The 17,908-nt window shown below is 37.7% G+C and overlaps 1 protein-coding gene across 2 annotated transcripts in view; it reads left to right on the top strand.

Annotated features, from left to right (window-relative positions):
• LOC131157188 (uncharacterized) overlaps positions 1 to 17,234 on the top strand; it is a 30,876-nt gene extending 13,642 nt beyond the window's left edge. The window contains exons 5-7 of one of the 2 annotated variants that reach the window (XM_058111159.1): positions 8,125 to 8,216; positions 16,887 to 17,005; positions 17,132 to 17,234. In XM_058111159.1, coding sequence (XP_057967142.1) covers positions 8,125 to 8,216; positions 16,887 to 16,979 — 185 coding nt within the window. In that variant the 3' untranslated portion in view covers positions 16,980 to 17,005; positions 17,132 to 17,234. Of the gene's footprint in view, positions 1 to 8,124; positions 8,217 to 16,886 lie in introns of both variants that reach the window. The other variant, XM_058111160.1, reaches the window with a different exon arrangement.
• Positions 17,235 to 17,908: the final 674 nt, after the last annotated feature.

Raw genomic sequence — 17,908 nt, 5'->3', positions numbered from 1 at the left:
TAGTTGGGGAATATACATACTAATAAAATTTATTATCACTTGGCCTACAACTATCTTGATTTTTATGATCCTATCCCCCATTCTTTTAGCACCTACCGCATAATCTTTCAGGTCCTTATCTACAATGATTTCCAACCCCCCCCCCCCCCCCCTCTTTTTTTTTTTTCCCCTTTTTCCAGTATATGAAAGTTAAAATCGTGATTTTTCAATTTTTCTAACTTTCTCCCTTAACCACCTAGTCTCTTGGAGCCATAATAACTTAAATTTTTTTTCCCAATTATTGTATTGAGTGTCCCTAGGTTACAAGTTGCTAATCTAACCTAGTTTCTTGAACTACCTTGTTGACCCTTTTTCTTCTAGAATGGCCTCGTCTTGCCCACCCTTGTCCATTTGTTGCTACTTGGACATGATAAGTGCAACACCTCACTTGTAGGGCACACCCCAATGAACATTTGGTAAGGATTCATCTCATAAATACTTGACAAATTTTACACTGGCTATTAGCTACCTAACGCAACCCTCCTTAATCTCGGCTTGGGACCGGCTGTGTATAAAGATATTCATGGCAAGAGCAATTGGTGGTACACAGATGGAGTCCAAGTTTCTATCTAAAGAAGAAGAATACAAATTAAGTAAATGTTGTGAAAGAAAAAAAAAAAATGTAATAGAGAACAATATTATGCCAAACTTGTTGAAAGTAGTGCTTTGTATGATGTGCTGTGAAATTTCAAGTCATTTTGCATGCGTAATGTATTTATATGTAAAGTTAAGGGAGTGGATTCATTATTTAAGTTTCCTTGTTTTTTCACTTTTTTGGTTCCTCTTTCTTGCTAGAGTTGCAGATTTGGGGTGTAATTTAGCCAATAGACAATATGAGCGGCATAATATTGTGCCAAACTTGTTCAAAGCCGCAGATTGTATAGTGTGCTTTGAATAGGAATTTTGCTTGAACAAGGTATTTATATGCAATAAGGGGAGTGGATTCATGAACTAAGTTTCCTTGAATTTTCAGTTTTTCTGGTTCCTCTTCATTTTCTTAATCTACCTTTAAAAAAAAAAATTTTTTTTAACAGCATTTTGTATGTTTTTAAAATTTGGATTCTTTTAGCAGTTGTATATAATTTTACATGGGCACATGGATATAGACTTGCACTCCATATTACACAATGTTTTGTTATTTATTTATTTATTTTAGTTAATGTGCAGTGTGATTGTTCTGATTTGGATGAAGGTTGCATGTGCATGCTTCGTCTTTCACCGAGGGAAAGGGAGCGGTGCTGTTTATACAATAACATTTTATTTTTTTAGAGTAATGAAATTGGAAAAAGGAATAGAAGATTGTATGTGAGACAAATAAATAACAGTGCTAATTTATGTGCTTCATTATGCCTAGCAATGGGTCTGAGAACCTTAGATCTGTACCATTGAGAGGTACTTGGTTGGTTTCCTTTGTGGTTTGTGTCTGTTGCAGTAATTTTCAATTCTTTTTTATTTCTATTTTCTTCATCTATTTTTTAAATAAAAGAAAATTTTGACAGCATTCTGTATTTTTTTACATTTGAATACTGTTAGCAGTTTGATAGAATTTTACTTGGGCACATGCACACAAACCTACAATTTATATTATGCAATGTTTTGTCATTTTTTTTTAAGTTAGCATGCAGTGTGATTGTTCTGATATGGATGAAGATCACATGTGTGCGCTTCTTCTTTTGCTGGGGGAGGGGAGAGAGATGTTGTGTATACAATAGCAATTTATTTGTAAGTCATGAAATGGGAAAAAAAAAATAAAATAGAAAAGAGTTATTTGAGACAAATAAACAACAGTACTTACCCATGTGCTTCATTAAGCCTAGCAATGGATCTGAGAACCTTAGATCTGTATCATTGAGAGGGACTTGTGTTGGGCTTTGTAGAGCCTAGTTGTGTTTGATCCATGGAGTATCGGCCCAAGCCTGGCTGAGCCAGAAATACTGAGAGTCTCGTCCAAGTGCTCGACCAAGAAGACCTTAAAGGGCGACCAAGTTGAGATCCTGAGCTTTCCTGAAGAACGAGATCCTGCAAGTCTCGACTAGCATCTCGACCAGCAAGACTTAATGGTGCAACTAGGTCAAGGATGTTGAAGTTCAAATTCTTGATTTCTCATGATCCTCGACTGGGGCGCGACCATGGAAATACAGGGTTTTACTAGGCCGATGGCGACGATCTTCTGTGTGAGATTTTGGCAGAACTTTCCTATTTTGAAAGCTCAAACCTTTTAAACCCTAATGTATATAAATCTAAAGTCCTACTATGTGTGTTGTAGAGTGTGAGTCCTTGTGCGCACGATATAAAGCTGTTTGCTTTGGTGATTAGGGTTGGTGCATATAGTTCTTCTCCAAGAGAGAGTGAGAGAAACTGTACTTTTGCACTTTGTATTTCTCTTCCCTGATTCTAGTGAAATCCCTGCAATTCCGTGGACCTAGGCAAAATTGCCGAACCACATAAATATTGTCTTGTGCGTGTGATTATTTCTCTAGTGTGTGTTCTTCTCCATTTTGTTTCTCACAAGCTTTTGGGAATTTCCGTGTTTAATTTCCCCTTCAACTTTTTGGTCTTCTTTTTAGTTTTTGTCTGTTGCAGTATTTTTCAGTTCTTTTGATTCCTTTCCATTTTCTTCATCTACCCTTTTAAATAAAAGAAAATTTTGATAGCATTCTGTTATTTTTTTTTTTTTTTTTAACATTTGAATTCTAGTAGCAGTTAGATAGAATTTTACATGGGCGCATGCACACAAACCTACACTATATCACATAATGTTTTTTCATTTTTTTTTTGTCAGTTAATGTGCAGTGTGATTGTTCTGATTTGGATGAAAATTGCATGTGCATGCTGGGGATGGGGGAGCGGTGTTCTTTATAAACTAGCATTTTATTTGTGGGAATCGTGAAATTGGAAAAAAGAATAGAAAAGTGTGAGACAAATAAGTAAATAATTAATAGTACTTACCCATGTTCTTCAATTTGTCCGGTGATGGGCCTGAGAACCTTGGATCTGCACCATTGAGAGGGACTTGGTTGGTTTTGTAGTTTGTGTCTGCTGCAGTAGGTTGATCTGTTCTTATGTGGGCCCATACCAAATTTATAAATTTGGATCATCATCTGATGGGGTGGTTATCAGATCCCAGAGAAAAGTCAGCTCATCTATCATGCTTTGACTAACTTCTTTGCCCATTTAAGAAAATTTTAGTTAGAAAATTGCTGACAATTGGATATAAATGTGGTTGAGTTACATCTCAGTGGGGCTATTTCTTTTTCGTAATGCATCATTTGTTTTTTCTTCATCCTGAGAGTAATCTAAGGTACAATCCTAAAGATTGTTGGACTGTAATTGTCAGCAAGTCAAGTGCAGATGAGTGTGTTACTCTGCCGTTAAAACTAAAGGGGGAAACTAGGTTGAATGTTTTGAAAGAGGTTTGACTTGTGTTTGAGTGCTGTTGCATGTTGGTCTACTTGGAAATTGAAGGGAAATGATTAGGGTAAATGCATTGAAATGGCCTTGACTTATAGTGAAGTGCCGTGGCATATTAGGTTCTGAACTGACTATAGAAACCTGGACTGTGATTTGATAAACTGGAAGAATTGTTTTGGAGGCTTATATCTAGGGTTGTTTGATGGCAAAAGGATCGAAAAATATGTAGGCAGTTGAGGCTTATAAAGGTTATTGTTAGGATCTGTATTGGATGAGGAAATCTAACCCTTATAAGCCTCGATTGCCTATATATTTTTCGATCCTTTTGCCATCAAACAACCCTAGATATAGCCTCCAAAACAATTCTTCCAGTTTATCAAATCATAGTCCAGGTTTCTATGGTCAGTTCAGAACCTAATATGCCACAGCACTTCACTATAAGTCAAGGCCATTTCACTGCATTTACCCTAATCATTTCCCTTTTATTTCATGGTAAGGTTTTCAATCGTAAAAGTTTTAGAGTTTGCTGAGAATAAAACAAGGGCTGTGTTAGATAAATGTAGGAAAATTATTGAAAGAATATTAAGAGGTTGGTTCTGTGTGCCATACCTAGAATTCTTGGACATTGCAGCAAGTTGCATTGGCATTACACTTGATGTTAGAATTGCTTCACATATTCTCAAAATAAAGCATGGTTACTTCAGGAGTTCTCATAGAGTATGTTATTTATTTCTTTTTATTTGAAAGAAGTTACATGCATGTGTAGATTTTTTTGTTATCATCACACAAGGACTTGATATCAGATATAGGAAATTGCTGAAATTGACTTGGCAAACTAGACATAGCCTAGGCAAGGCCTCACATATGATCTTATTCACCTAACCAACCCCAAATACTAATAAGAGAGACCTGTGGACAGGAACTGCAGCCCATGTCCAGCAAAATAAAACGCTAAAACCTCCTATGGTTTATATCACCACCATCCTGACCCTCACTGATAGCCATGCCTTAAATGCCCACTAGGTTTGATCAGATACATGAATTCTATTTTGCCATACATTGTAGGGAAAGTTGGAGTGCCATCAACTCCTTACTCTCAATCCAAGTTACATGGTCTACTGTTCTCCTTCCTACTACCACTATCGATAGTTAACTCATTGTCATCACTGGAGCATTAGCTGGCTTCTGTTGTAAGTGTCAAACCATCTTCACCGTGGTTTCCCTATCTTCTAGAAGTGATACCCCTAGCATACGGTAGATGAGTTCACCTCTTAATTCATCTTTTAAACTTATACCACTCATCTATCTCAGTATTCTCGTTTTTCAATTTCTACTTTGGATATGTTGCTTCTTAGTTGTCCAACATTTTGCCTTATAGCCATCCTATAGAACTTTTTTCTTGTAGAAAAAAAAAAATTTAATGTGTTCTATGATCAAACAAAATGCTAGAACCACTTCTCTATTTTACTCAAATTGCTTTAACTTTACGTTTTTTATGCATTCTTTAATTTCTCCTTCAACGTGCTTAATAGATTCAAGGTACCAAAATCTATTCACGCTAAGAGTTTCTTGACTATCAAGTGTAATATTTCTTCCAATATTGCTCTTAAAACTACAAAAATCACATTTCATGTATTTTGTCTAGTTTTTGCTTATTTTAAAACCTAACTCTAAATCTTCTCTCCTTGCTTCTAACTTAGATTCTACCCCACATCTAGCTCCATCAACCAAGACAATGTCATGTGCGAATCATATACCTTGGAACCTTATTTTGGATATTCCTGTTCAGTTCATGCATAACTAAAGCAAAAATATAAAGACTCAAAAACTGACCCCTTTATGTACCCCTATTGTGATTGGAAATTTTCTAGACTCACCCTCCATAGATTACCCTATTGTAAATATCCTTGACATCATCTATAAGCCTTTTTCTTGAATAGAAGAGGAATATGTGTTAGAAAAAAAAGAGAATGTACAACAAAAAGGGCAAGGCTCCTCGTACGAGAAGGAGAACATACAAATAAAATCCAATCAGCTCAATTTAGTTAACATCCTCAAAAAAAGTACCATAAAACAACCTGCACAAAAAGCCCGAAGGGATGCCAAATACAATATCTATCCCAAAGCAATGTACATGCATCCTGTTCCAACCAATTTGCCCACAAAACAGCAAAGAATATCCAGCACCAAAAACTAACTGCATCCTTACTCCTGAATCCTGTAAAAGAAATACCAAATAGATCTTCCACTGTCTTTGAACACACCCAAGCCTCACTAAATAAGCCAAATAATGATGCCCCAAGTACATTGAACGGTGCAAAAGTAAATGAGAAACAGCCTCCAAATGCTAATTTGGAGAATTGGCTTTTTAAGGCCTCCTACGTTGTGGTGGGTGTTAAATCTAATAAGGGGCACCAACCAAATAAGCTCTTTAATCTTAGAAGGGACTTTAGCCTCTCAAATATGATGATGAAAGGACATGAGTAATTGCCTGAAGAATCCAAAATCCACATCCTAACATTCCTATTATTAAAGGTATGGCAACCCTCCTACAAAACAAGCAAAGAAGAAAGCTCCTCCAGCTTTCTATCATTCAATATGTTCTAAAATGAAAATCTCCAGAGAAGGAGTCACAATTTGGAATTAGAAAAGAACAAATAACACCATGGACCAATGAAAGATGATTAATTTAAGCAAAAGTAATCAATAATACTGAATCCCCCACCTGGACATCCTTCCAAAGTGAATACGATTCTAATCTCCCAGATTACTTCATGTTCCTCTGCCTTATCCCCTGCTTGGTTGCCGAAAGGTCGGGGGCAATCCAAAGGAGATTCTTTAGGGGAGCTTGGGGGAGGATTTCAAGTACCACCGGGTAAAATTGGGGTTTGTTAAATAACATATAAAATATGGAGGTTTGGGGTTTAAATCTCTATTTACTTTCAATAAGCCTCGGCTTTGGAGATTTATGAAGGAGAAGGATAATCTTTGAGGGGGGTTAATTGCCTCAAAGTATGGCATTTGATTTCAGAATAATGGGTGGCATAATGGGTGGAAATTCATTAGGAAAGGTTGGGAAGATTTCTTCCCTTGTATCAGTTTTCGATTAGGGAGTGGGGACAATGTTTTCTTTTGGCATGATGTTTGGTGCGGCCAATTTTCCAATAAAGGGAATTTTTTGAACATTCCTCAACTCAAGAATGCATTAGATCACTACAGTGACTCCACAAAAAATTTCCAGTGTACCCTGGTCAGATTCTTCTATAGGAAACTCACTCCCCCAAGATAACCATCAAATGAGGGAAATATTGATCAAATCCTCTTGCATGTCAGTGGGTTATTGCTAGAACAGTGGAAGGAGTGCAGTGGGCTTGGAATGGAATCTGTGCTAGCAAGGAATAAGAGAGCTTTTGAAGGAACGGCTAGCCCCTTAATGTTTTTAAAGAACAACAGGTTACTACTTTTACTAGCTGGCATTGTTGTTGTCCTTGGTGGACTCACTTGTAATTTTTGATTTTTTTGACACCTTGCTCAGTAGGTAAGTGTTGGCTGTTTATACATGGTTGGCAAAGTGGCATCCCCTTGAGGCCCTTCAATGAAATTCTCCTAAGCTGATTGAAAAAAAAAATAAAAAAATAAAATTCTAACCAGTTGAAGAATCAACCTCTAAAATATGATTTTTGCCAACCTATATAAGAGATTTATCTTCAATTAGTTTAAGTTCAATTCTTGACTATTTGATAGTAAATATGATAAATAGAGTTTATAAATTCTATTTCAAGATTTAAAAGCTTGAAGTATTTTTTTAAAAGTACAAAATCAGTTTAAAAGTGGTAAAATTAATTCACAATCAGTCTAGGGGACGTAACGTGCTTCGCTTTGAGGTGATGACCCAACCCGCTCTTGACTATTTTTTACTAAATGTGGGTCGTGAAATTGCAATGTATTGCTTAAGGGAGAGAATAATTAATAAGGATTCATATCATAGAAAGCTGACTAGTTGCATGTTAGCTGTCAACCTCCTAATGCCACCCCTCTTTATCGGGCTTAGGATTGGCTGTGTATGGAAAGAATTAAGACTCCAAAGTGCAACGCAGGCTGAGTTGTAGCAACTTACTAATTAAAAGTAGAAGAAGCAACTTACTGACAATCTGACGTAAAGATCGTTTAGTTCCCACATCCCAAGCAAGCCTGACATTAAATTTAAGCCATGTGCCTTGGAATCTTGGACATCTAAACTTGTTTTTCTTGAGCTTTCCTTTAGTATAGCATTGAAATTCTCAAAACATTCAAATAATAATATTTTATTGCTAGAACACCCAGACGAGATGATACATGATATAATTGAGCCATAGAATGAGACATGTTGGAGGTGTCCCAATTCTCACTTTCTCGTCTCTGTGGTATATTTACAAGAATTCTAAAGTGTGAATGTTGCAAAGCTCTTGTGTCCTGCGGCTTACCTCTCCAAGCTTTCAAAAGGTGTCATTTTTGTTACACTTTAGCCAACAGCTTCATTGCGTTTTAAATTAGTTTATATGACTTGTTTTATTTTGGTAATTGGGCAGCTCATTATTCTTGATTTTAGACTTTTTAATTTTTCTCTCTTTCACAACTTAAAAAAAAATAAAAATGCATGTTTGCTTAACCATTTTGTTTTCTTAACCAATCAAGTCATACATACGCGATTTATGCTGCTTCATGACTCCCGCAATGATGATGGAATTAAAAGTTTCTTTCAAGAGGTTCATGAGCTATATATAAAGGTATATCAACACCTTTTTCCCCTGTAAAGCAATAATTTAACCTCTCCTCAATTTGTTTTAGATTGTTGGGATCTTGCTATTGTGCATCAATTTTATGCTAATCTAGATTCTAATTTCTCTAGAAAATCATGCTGTTACCTGTTTCTCCGATGGTATTGTTCTGATGCTGTGGTAGGTTTTTAAATAGATACTTTTTTCTTGAGCAAATTACTTGCTGGGTGAATTTGCTATTGACAGACTTCCATGTGGAGCGGTTTGCTGTTTGGGCATGTGACAAATTGAATACTCTGTTTCAATATTATGTCCAAAGATATTATTTGTTATGCTTTGAGCTAAATGGCGTAGATTATCTTCTCCTGTGCATTGTACTTGTCCCAGTTCTCTATTCTCTTATCTTTGATACGGCTGGGAAGCTGCTTTTGCTAAGTTCTGCATAAATTAACAGCCCACTAGTTTGATTATTTATTTATCATATCTTCAATTAGCATCTCTTTTATGCATAGTCCATTTTTGCCTACTTATCATTTGTTCAGGTTTACAATGATATTTCCACAGTTAAAAGAAAATTCTCTGTCTTCTCCTTCCTTTTTGGTAGTCCTTGGTTTTGTCTGGTGTGTGGTCAACCGTGGCTCCTGCTTGCCATGACAGTAGCCTTTAATCTGAGCTTAAGTGAGAGTAGGCGAGGGTGAGGGTGGGTTTGTTTTGTTTTTTATGAGGAACTCCCTTTGCAATCATTGAGTTATGGTTTCTTTGGCAGTGACATAGTGGTTCATCAATGGATTATCTTGAGTGTCTGGCTGGGTGGGGGGCATTTCTCTCATAAAACGAGGTATGGGAAGGTGGATTATTGGATGGTGTTTAGATAGACAAGGGAAAAATTTTTTGGACTTAGGTTTGATGTGGAATGGGAAAATATTTTCCATTTTGGTGTCGTGATGAAGGCTGGTGGAGTTTTGCTAGTGAGCTTTGTCTGTTGGTGGTGGATTCAATTAAGGAAGATAGCTGTAAAGTGATTGGAATTCCTGGTGCAGAGTGGTGAGCACCTCGATCTTGGAAGGATGTTGTCTCACAAAGGAAAGAGGAACTTTGTGTGAAATGTGGTGCGAATCGGCAGCAAAATTATTTTTGAACTGACATGTGACAATCAGATTGACGACAAGAAGTGGCTGGTGTGCTGCCTTCTGCAGAGGCAGCTAGGGCTTCAGAGGAGGCTACCTGGGGGTTGAAGGTGAAGTGTCTGGGCCTGCATCTATTTCTATTTTGTTTAGATTTGGGCCTATTTCAGGGTTGGCCTGGACTGGACTGGACTGAAATATTTGCTTAGCTAGGTAAAGCAGCCAAAGTTAATAAAAAGTTAAATAAAGTTTCTCCAATCTCCATCTCAGGTCCAATTATCTCAAAAAGTGTCAAGGTTGTCGGCGCTATCTTAAAAAGGATTCCCTAAAGCAGGCCCAATGTTCATCTCAGGCCTGGCAAGTAGGAACTAGTAGCATCCTGGCCCAAAGTTAAAATCAGGCCCATGATCTACCATCTGTTTCGTAGCTGGAGAAAAAGCAGACAACTATCTTCTCTTCAAACAGCCTTGAATGTCCAGCAGAGGACTGAACCTAAGTAAATCCTTATGACTGTTGAAAATGGGGTATTACAGAGGATTTAGAAGCTGTTGTGGACAAGATTTATGACTTGAAAAAAGGAGTATTACAAAGGATTTAGCAGCTGGTGTAGACAAGAACAGTAGAGAAGATGATGGTTCTATTTTATTTTATTTCTTTTGGGAAGAAGGAGAGAAGAGGGGGGGGGGGGGGAGGACCTGATGGTACAGGAGTCAATTTCAAAAAAATTAAGGCCAAAAGGGTTATGCTTGTTGGAAGGCAGCTCAGATGGGTGTGGAAATGAGGAAAATATATGAAGAGAAGAGAGAGCAGTGAGCACTTGGGTGAGATAGTGCCAAAGATCTTGATGTAGTGCAGCAGCAGAACCTTAGTTGAGGGAGAATTGAGAGAATTATAGAAGAGAAATGAGGAGAGGAGTGAAGAAGAAGAAATAAGGAAGAAGAGGGAAATAAATGCTGCAGGTAGGATGCAGGGACAGAACAGAGAACAAAAAGGGAGTTAAGAACAGAGAGAGAGAGAGAGAGAGAGAGAGAGAGAGAGAGAGGCAGAAAGAGAACTAGATACAGAACAGAGGAAAAAAAGAAGAAGGTGGTGAGAGAGAGAGAGAGAGAGATGATTTTTCCCAAACTAAAATAAAAAACCCTAGCTACAATATAAACATCCAAAGTTCTCCATTAGTGGTTCTCCATCTGATCTTAAGAAGAGGTTTAAAAGAAGAACCAATGATAGCATTTGCAGCTGTCCAATTGATATATAAGGCTGGCTGAGTTGGATGGTACTGTTCTTTCTGTTCCTAGTGCTGTGGCAAGGGAGGTTGATTATCCAATAACATGTGCTCTACTTTTTTTAGGGGTTAGGGAAGTATTGTGGAAGATCTTCATGCTAAGAAAGGTGTATCTAGTGATGGGCTAGCAAAGGAGAATACATAAAGAAATGGGGAGACCTCTCTTGGATAATGACAGTGAGGACCATAATGAATTTTGATTATGATGAGGGGCTGCTTTTGGATAAGATTTGGGAATAGTATGGATATGTTTGTGAATCTTCCGCTGTACTTGGGGCTTTATCATTTGCTCATCCATCCCTTTTGGAAGGATTGGAGGAGGTTTCTATCTTTTAGGATGATGGTTTGGTTAATTTACATAGGTGTGAGGATTGAATTATTCCTACACAAGTAGAGGAGATTCCGAAGAAGGATTTAGAAGCTCAAGAATTAATGGATAAGATGGAGTCCGAGCTGTCTGATCTTGGAGGAAATGAAGTGCGTCTCAATGATGGTAAGGTTAATTTACATTGGTGTGAGGATTGAATTATTCCTACACAAGTGGAGGAGATTCCGAAGAAGGATTTAGAAGCTTAAGAATTAATGGATAAGATGGAGTCCAAGCTGTCTGCTCTTGGAGAAAATGAAGTGCGTCTCAATGATGGTAAAAATAAAGTGAAGAAAGGTCGGAGGGAATCAACTAATTTGAAGTGCTTGGTGAATGGCAACAAAAAGGGATTGAAGAGGGGTTTTCTTTGTTAATTTTGTTTAGTTCATTTCATTGTTTTGTTTTGATTTTTGATTTTTTTTCCCTGTGCAATTCTTGTCCCACTTAGGTTGTATTTTTTGTTGGCTCTATCTCATACATCTATTTTTTAATCCAAAAAAAAAAAATCATTTGTTTAGGGTTTTTTCTCCCTTTTTCAAACTTGCTATATAGCATTGATGGCATCTTTGCATCCAATAGAATTTCCTTCAATTTTTTTTGAGGGTTTGTGAAACTTTTTACTATTTAAACAGGCTCTTTGGTATCTATTACACAACATTCATAGTTAAAAGAAGTTTGATTTGAGGAAAACTCAAGCATAAGCAATGTTTTGGAAATTGAACTAGGCAATGAACCAAAAGCCCAACTAGTCTTGAGGTCAACTAGTCTAACCGGTTTGAGTAGTCTGGATTAGGAAGAAAGCTGGAACATTATGAGTGTTAGGATTCCCAAATCAATTGGGGATTGAGTCCATCAAGAACTTGGATTGAGATATATTACATTCCTAATGGGGTAGGGTTCCCTACCCTATAGATGTAACCCTACTTGGTTTTTTATTTCAAGCAATAACATAATTCATAGCTTTTGGCTAGTTTTGAGGCAAATCCCCTTAAAGTGACCAATCGTATTTTCCATCCTTTCGATTTCCCCAATTTCTCTATGACTAACCCCTAGGGTCTTATCGTTTGGTATTTAGAGCCAGTGTTCTTTGGATGTTGTTAACCCGGCAAAAAAAGCAAGATCTTGGAATTCTCGATCTTCACTCATGCACAATGGCCTCAGAAAGTTCAACAAAATCCTAAATGGAAGCTAGGCTAAAGGCTGAACTTACTAAATTGTTTAAGCCTCAATTTGAAGAGATCCAAGCATCCCTTTCTAAACTTCTCATTACATCTTCCCATAAATAGAGAGAACATGATGCCTCTAGATCAGCTAATTGTAAGGATCATCCATTTGTGCGTGAGGGAGGTTACCTAGGAGAGTGTAATCATGGCCCTTCTTGTATTAAGGTAGAATTTCCTTAGTGGGACTGTGGTGACCTACTGGTTGGGTTCCAAGGGAAGAAAAATATTTTTGCTTTCATTGCATTCTAGAAACATCTAAAGTTGAGATTATTGCTGTTAGTCTAGACGACAATGCAATTCAATGGTATGACTAGTTTGAAGGTTGTTATGGAATGCCTTCATGGGTAAAATTTGTTTTTGGATTATTTGTTCAATTTGGGCCTGCTGGATATGAGAATATTGATGGAGAGATTGCCAAATACGCCAAACTAGCATTGTCTTGGAGTACCAAAAACGACTTGAGCAGCTCAAATAGGACTAAAGATTGGAATGAAAGCCAACTCGTCGGTTCTTTTTTCAAAGGTGGAGGTCAAAGTGCATCGGCCACGGACTATGACTGCTGCAATTTCCTTTGCACAAGTAGAAAAAAGAGAAGTTGAGAGAAGGACAACTTCCCTCTATCAAGACCATTAACAAGCAAAATGCTAGCAACACTATCCTTCCACTTGCTCCTCACTATCTTCTTGCCAAACAATTAACTCAGGAGGAACTTAAAGAGCGACAACAAAGGGCTTGTGTTAGCATTGTAATGAGAAGTGGCATAGAGGGTACTGTTGCAAAAAGGGATGACTCTTGATTATTGAACTAGTGGAGGAACCAGAAGAGGTCGAGGATGACTGGACTGATTCAAATTAGGAAGGTGTGGAATCTGGTGATAAAAATGAATCCATCACTTTAGTTCATGCTTTAGAGGTCGTGCCTTGGTGCGATGGCAAGTGCCTCCGCCTCGGTACGAGTGGTGTCGGGTTCGAGACTTGCAAGTGGCCTCTCCAAAAATGGGGGTAAGGCTTGCCAACATCCACCTCTCTCAGCCCCCACTCAAAGTGGGAGCCTTGTGCACTGGTTATGGCCTTTTTTTTTTTTTTCTCTTCTTTAGTTCATGCTTTAGCTGGGTATGCTAATCCTCAAACCATGAAAATTAATGCCTTTCTAAAACACCAACTTTTTACTATCTTAATTGATATGGATAGCACTAATAATTTCATGGACACTAAAATTGTTGAACGCCTAGCCTATCTTGTTAGAGCATTGTACGTGAAAAGTTTGGTGTGAAGGTTGTTGATGGAAAGATCTTGACATGTTAGAGCAAGTGTCCAAAGGTTAAACTTACTATGCAAAATCATAGGTTGTATGTTGATTTCTTTTTGCTAGCACTAGAAGATTATGGAGTGGTTTTGGGTATTGAAAGGTTAAGGGCTTTAGGTGATATATCTTTTAATTTTTCCAAATTGGTTATGAGTTCGCCGTGAACAACCAAAGAGTGACTCTCAAAGGCAAGCATTTGGTAATGTCACTATAGTTTCAAACCATTGTATGGAGAAGCTCCTTAAAAAGGAGTGACATGGTTGCTTGGCACAACTTCGAGCATCAAAGGAGTTACAACATCAATCTGGTTAGGATGAAAATCTAGAATCTCTTATTTCAAAACTTTCTGACCTATTATTTATGGAGCCACGCGTATTGCCACCTTAATGAATACGTTTTCATCCTTATCCTTATTTTAAAAAAAAAAAAAAAAAAAAAGAAATAGAAAAGATAGTGAAAGAACGTTAGATGTTGGCATAATTCAACCAAGTGTTAACCCATATTCCTCCTTTGTCTTGTTGGTGAAGAAGAACATTGTGAAGGATAAATATCTTATCCCTATTGTGGATGAGTTGTTTGATGAGTTGGGAGGTGCCCAACAATCCACCAAACTCAACTTGAGATAAGGCTATCACTAAACTCAAGTACACGAGGATGACATTTAGAAAACTGCATTTAGAACTCACGATGGCCATTACAAGTTCTTTGTTATGGCTTTTGGGTTAACCAATGCGCCTTCAACCTTCCAATTCGCATGAATGACATTTTCTAACCTAACCTACGTAAGTTTGTTTTGATGATATCGTAACATATAACTCATCTCTTGAAGATCATTTATGTCATTTGTGAATTGTACATGTCACTTTTCGTGAGCATCAACTCTTTGCAAGAAATCTAAACATAGCTATGTGTCATGGTCTGACTTTTTCACATCGTTGTGAAGGGCCATGCGGCGCTAGCTAAAGCACTCTTGCTTAACTAGCCAGCCTATTGTTTACCAACATTTATCCACGAAGCACTTTCATTAACTTTCAATCAGATAGCAGCGGAAATAATAATCAATTCATGAAAGCCGTGGCAACCAAGCAGTAAATATTGAAGCAAACGTAATTCATTAACAAATCCTCCGTTGACATGTTGTACTTAGCGAGGGAGGCAAGTAGGCTAAGCACGTTGACAATTGCTAGTGAGTTTTACAATGATTGATGAACACTCACCCTCCCCTAAAGAGCTTTCTAGGCCATTCTCACTCTGGCACTAGGAAACATCAAAGTGATGAGGAGTCATACTGCCTTATTTGGCTTACAATGAAATACATACTAGAAAATAACCCTACACTAGTATTTACATGATGAAAACCCATCCCAAACACACGAGATAAGCGGTCATAGGCAAGCATAATGCCCTGAACAAGCTTAGCCCGTGACACTTTGCTTGACCACTTGTAGAATACTTTGGGCATATTGTTTCTCAAGAAGGTGCTTCAGTTGATCCTTCTAAAATTTTAGTGATGATAGACTGACATATTCCACAAACAATCAGAACAATGCGAGGATTTTTGGCGTTGACTAGTTAGTGTCGCATGTTCATCAAGGATTATGGAAAGATTAGCGCTCCACTAACCACTCTACTAAAAAAGGATGCATTCAAATGGGGTGAGGAAGCTAAACAATCCTTTGTCTAGCTTAAGCACGCAATGTCCACCGCACCAGAGATTCCCAGAGTTTATTGTTGTCCAGCTGTGAAGACAAGGCTAATTTGAAGGAGGCGGGAATGTTAGGATTGCCAAATCAATTCGGGTTCCTAAATAATGTGTTAGGATTTTCAAATCATTTGGGATTTCTATTGAGATTTTTATTTAATGTCTTAGGATTCCCAAATCAATTGGGATTGAGTCCATTAAGGACTTGGATTGGGATATTTTACATTCCCAATAGGAGTAGGGTATGAACCCTATATATAAATGTAATCCTACAGGGCTTTTTCATTCAAGCAATACCAAAATTCATAGCTTCAGGCTAATTTGGAGGCAGAACCCCTCAAAGTGATCAACCCTATTTTCCCTTTCTATTTTCCATCATTTCAATTTCCGCTTTTTTTCCAACAATAAAACCATGGGGTCTTATCATAAGTAAAAAACTATAATGTTAATTCGAATAGGAAATATAGATAAGTGAAAACTAAGTAAAAAAAAAAAAATTTAGTCAAGTTGGAATTAAGAAGAGAGCCCTACATTGATCTCATCTATGTGCATCAAATTGAAATTTAAATATAGAATATTAAGATTAACAACATAGAATCAGTAAGAAGTCAATACAACAAAACTTTTATTAAAAATGAAGAAAACCCATTTCTCTAATCTTCAAAATACAATATCTTTTGTTTTAAATCCAAAAATTAATTTCAAGAAGGGGCAGTTGGCTTTGCTAGCAACAATGACATGAGAGCTTCAGACGGGCTGTAGCATTAGCTTTGCAATCTGCAGAGGGGGCTCTGACATTCAACAAATTGGAGATGCGTTGGGGAGTTGGGGGGGGGGGGGGGGGGTGCTACCTGAATATCAAATATACAACAAAAAAATGGCGGCCCGGTGCACAAAGCTCCCACGTATGCCGGGTCTGGGGAAGGGGTGGACCACAATAGGTCTATAGTACGCAGCCTTACCTTGCATTTTTGCAAGAGGCTGTTTCCACGCCTCGAACCCGTGTCCTTCAGGTCACACGGCGACAACCTTACATTGCGCCTAAGCTCCCCTTGAATATCAAATATACAACGTGGAACTGAAATTTCTGAGATATAGAACTGGCGGCTGAGAAGCAGCTCCAGAGGCTCACTAGGAATGAGAACTTAGAAGGTTGAAAACTTCTCAAAGGCCTGAGTCATTATCATTTGCCGAGAGTGCTAAATCAATAAAAACCAGCCGCTCATTTATAGAAGTTGGTTGAACCTGGTTCTGTCCAGTTCATCTGGTTTGCTCAGTTCACCGGTTCAATCCAATTTCACCGAAGTTTGTTTTTAATCAAATAACATATTCACCCCAATCTGGAAAGGAGACCAGCTCCCTGTCTGGCTGGTTTAATGGGCCACTCTATTCCGGTTTTCAAAACATTGGGTGTAAGAAAACCAGCTGTCCTGACTCTTACAACTCACCATTTTACCCTTTTTTTGAGCTAGTGGCGTGATTGCTATTTGGCATCCTCTAAACTTGTAATCCCTGCAATTACAATTCCATAGAGACTTAGATCTTTTTGTGTATTTGTGCTCATGCGAGGGCGTGTGCGTTCTCTGTTCTGTTTTTTGATTTCCTTTTCATTGTTCCTTTTGTTTTGAATGGTTTATTTTCTGAAACTCATTAATTATTCTGTTTGACAATTTCAGATCCTTCTTAATCCCCTATATTTACCCGGTTCTCGCATTGCGTCGTCACATTTTGATACAAAAGTTCGAGCCCTTGCAAGGAAATATCTATGAGGCTGCCCTTTTAGGTGCTGAGACAGGTACTGAGAATGGAAAAAAAAGGCTTGGAGTTATGAAAATCTTTGGGTTTTAAATTGCACATCCAATTCACTTTGGATGGGTAGTTCCTTACAATGGCATGTTCAATGTTGTTTTCTTTTTCACAGATGTCTAGTTCCTTATTGAATGTACGCCCATAAAGCTTTGTATAGCACATTCAATGGTTTCTTTTCGGCTTGATGAAAGAAATGCTTCTTAAAAGCTTTGCTGGTTTCTACAATGTCTGGACTGTTAGCACTATGAATTGTCAAACTTCTTCTGGGCTCAGTGGTGCTTAAATTCCTCTGTTAGCCAAACTCATTAGTGTGCCTCACCTGCTAAAAGCAATTACTAGGGGGTGGTGTGGATATAGTCTCCAATTAAGGACCCAGCACAACTCAACCAGTCCTAAACTACACTATCTTGAGTAACTAGACTCTAATCTACGACATTTTTTTTTCTACTATATTATTGGGGCACCTTGTACCTCTCCTAGTATTTTATTATGCGCACAAGATAATTTAAATGTGTGTGCATGTGTGCATGTATTTTATATATATATATATATATATATATATATATATATAGAGAGAGAGAGAGAGAGAGAGAGAGAGAGAGAGAGAGAGATAACTTGCTTCAAAACCTTTGTCAAGGTGCAGACGACAGGGATAATCAATAATAACGTTCACAGGTATCAAAATATTATTTCTTGCAGTCAACAACATTTAAAGGGGAGTGAACCATGTCGCTCCAAGGAGATGCTGATAACAATAACTAGAATAGAAGAGTAGAGGTGAATGTGTACAACTATATTATGATCAAAATTTATAAAAAGCCATTTAAAGGTGAGGTCTCTGACACGACCGGCCTACCAACCCAATTGCTTAGGCTTATCAGTTATTCTA

This window comes from Malania oleifera, chromosome 6, assembly GCF_029873635.1.
Source record: "Malania oleifera isolate guangnan ecotype guangnan chromosome 6, ASM2987363v1, whole genome shotgun sequence".
NCBI lineage: Eukaryota > Viridiplantae > Streptophyta > Magnoliopsida > Santalales > Ximeniaceae > Malania > Malania oleifera.
This window is presented reverse-complemented; position numbering and strand designations above follow the sequence as displayed.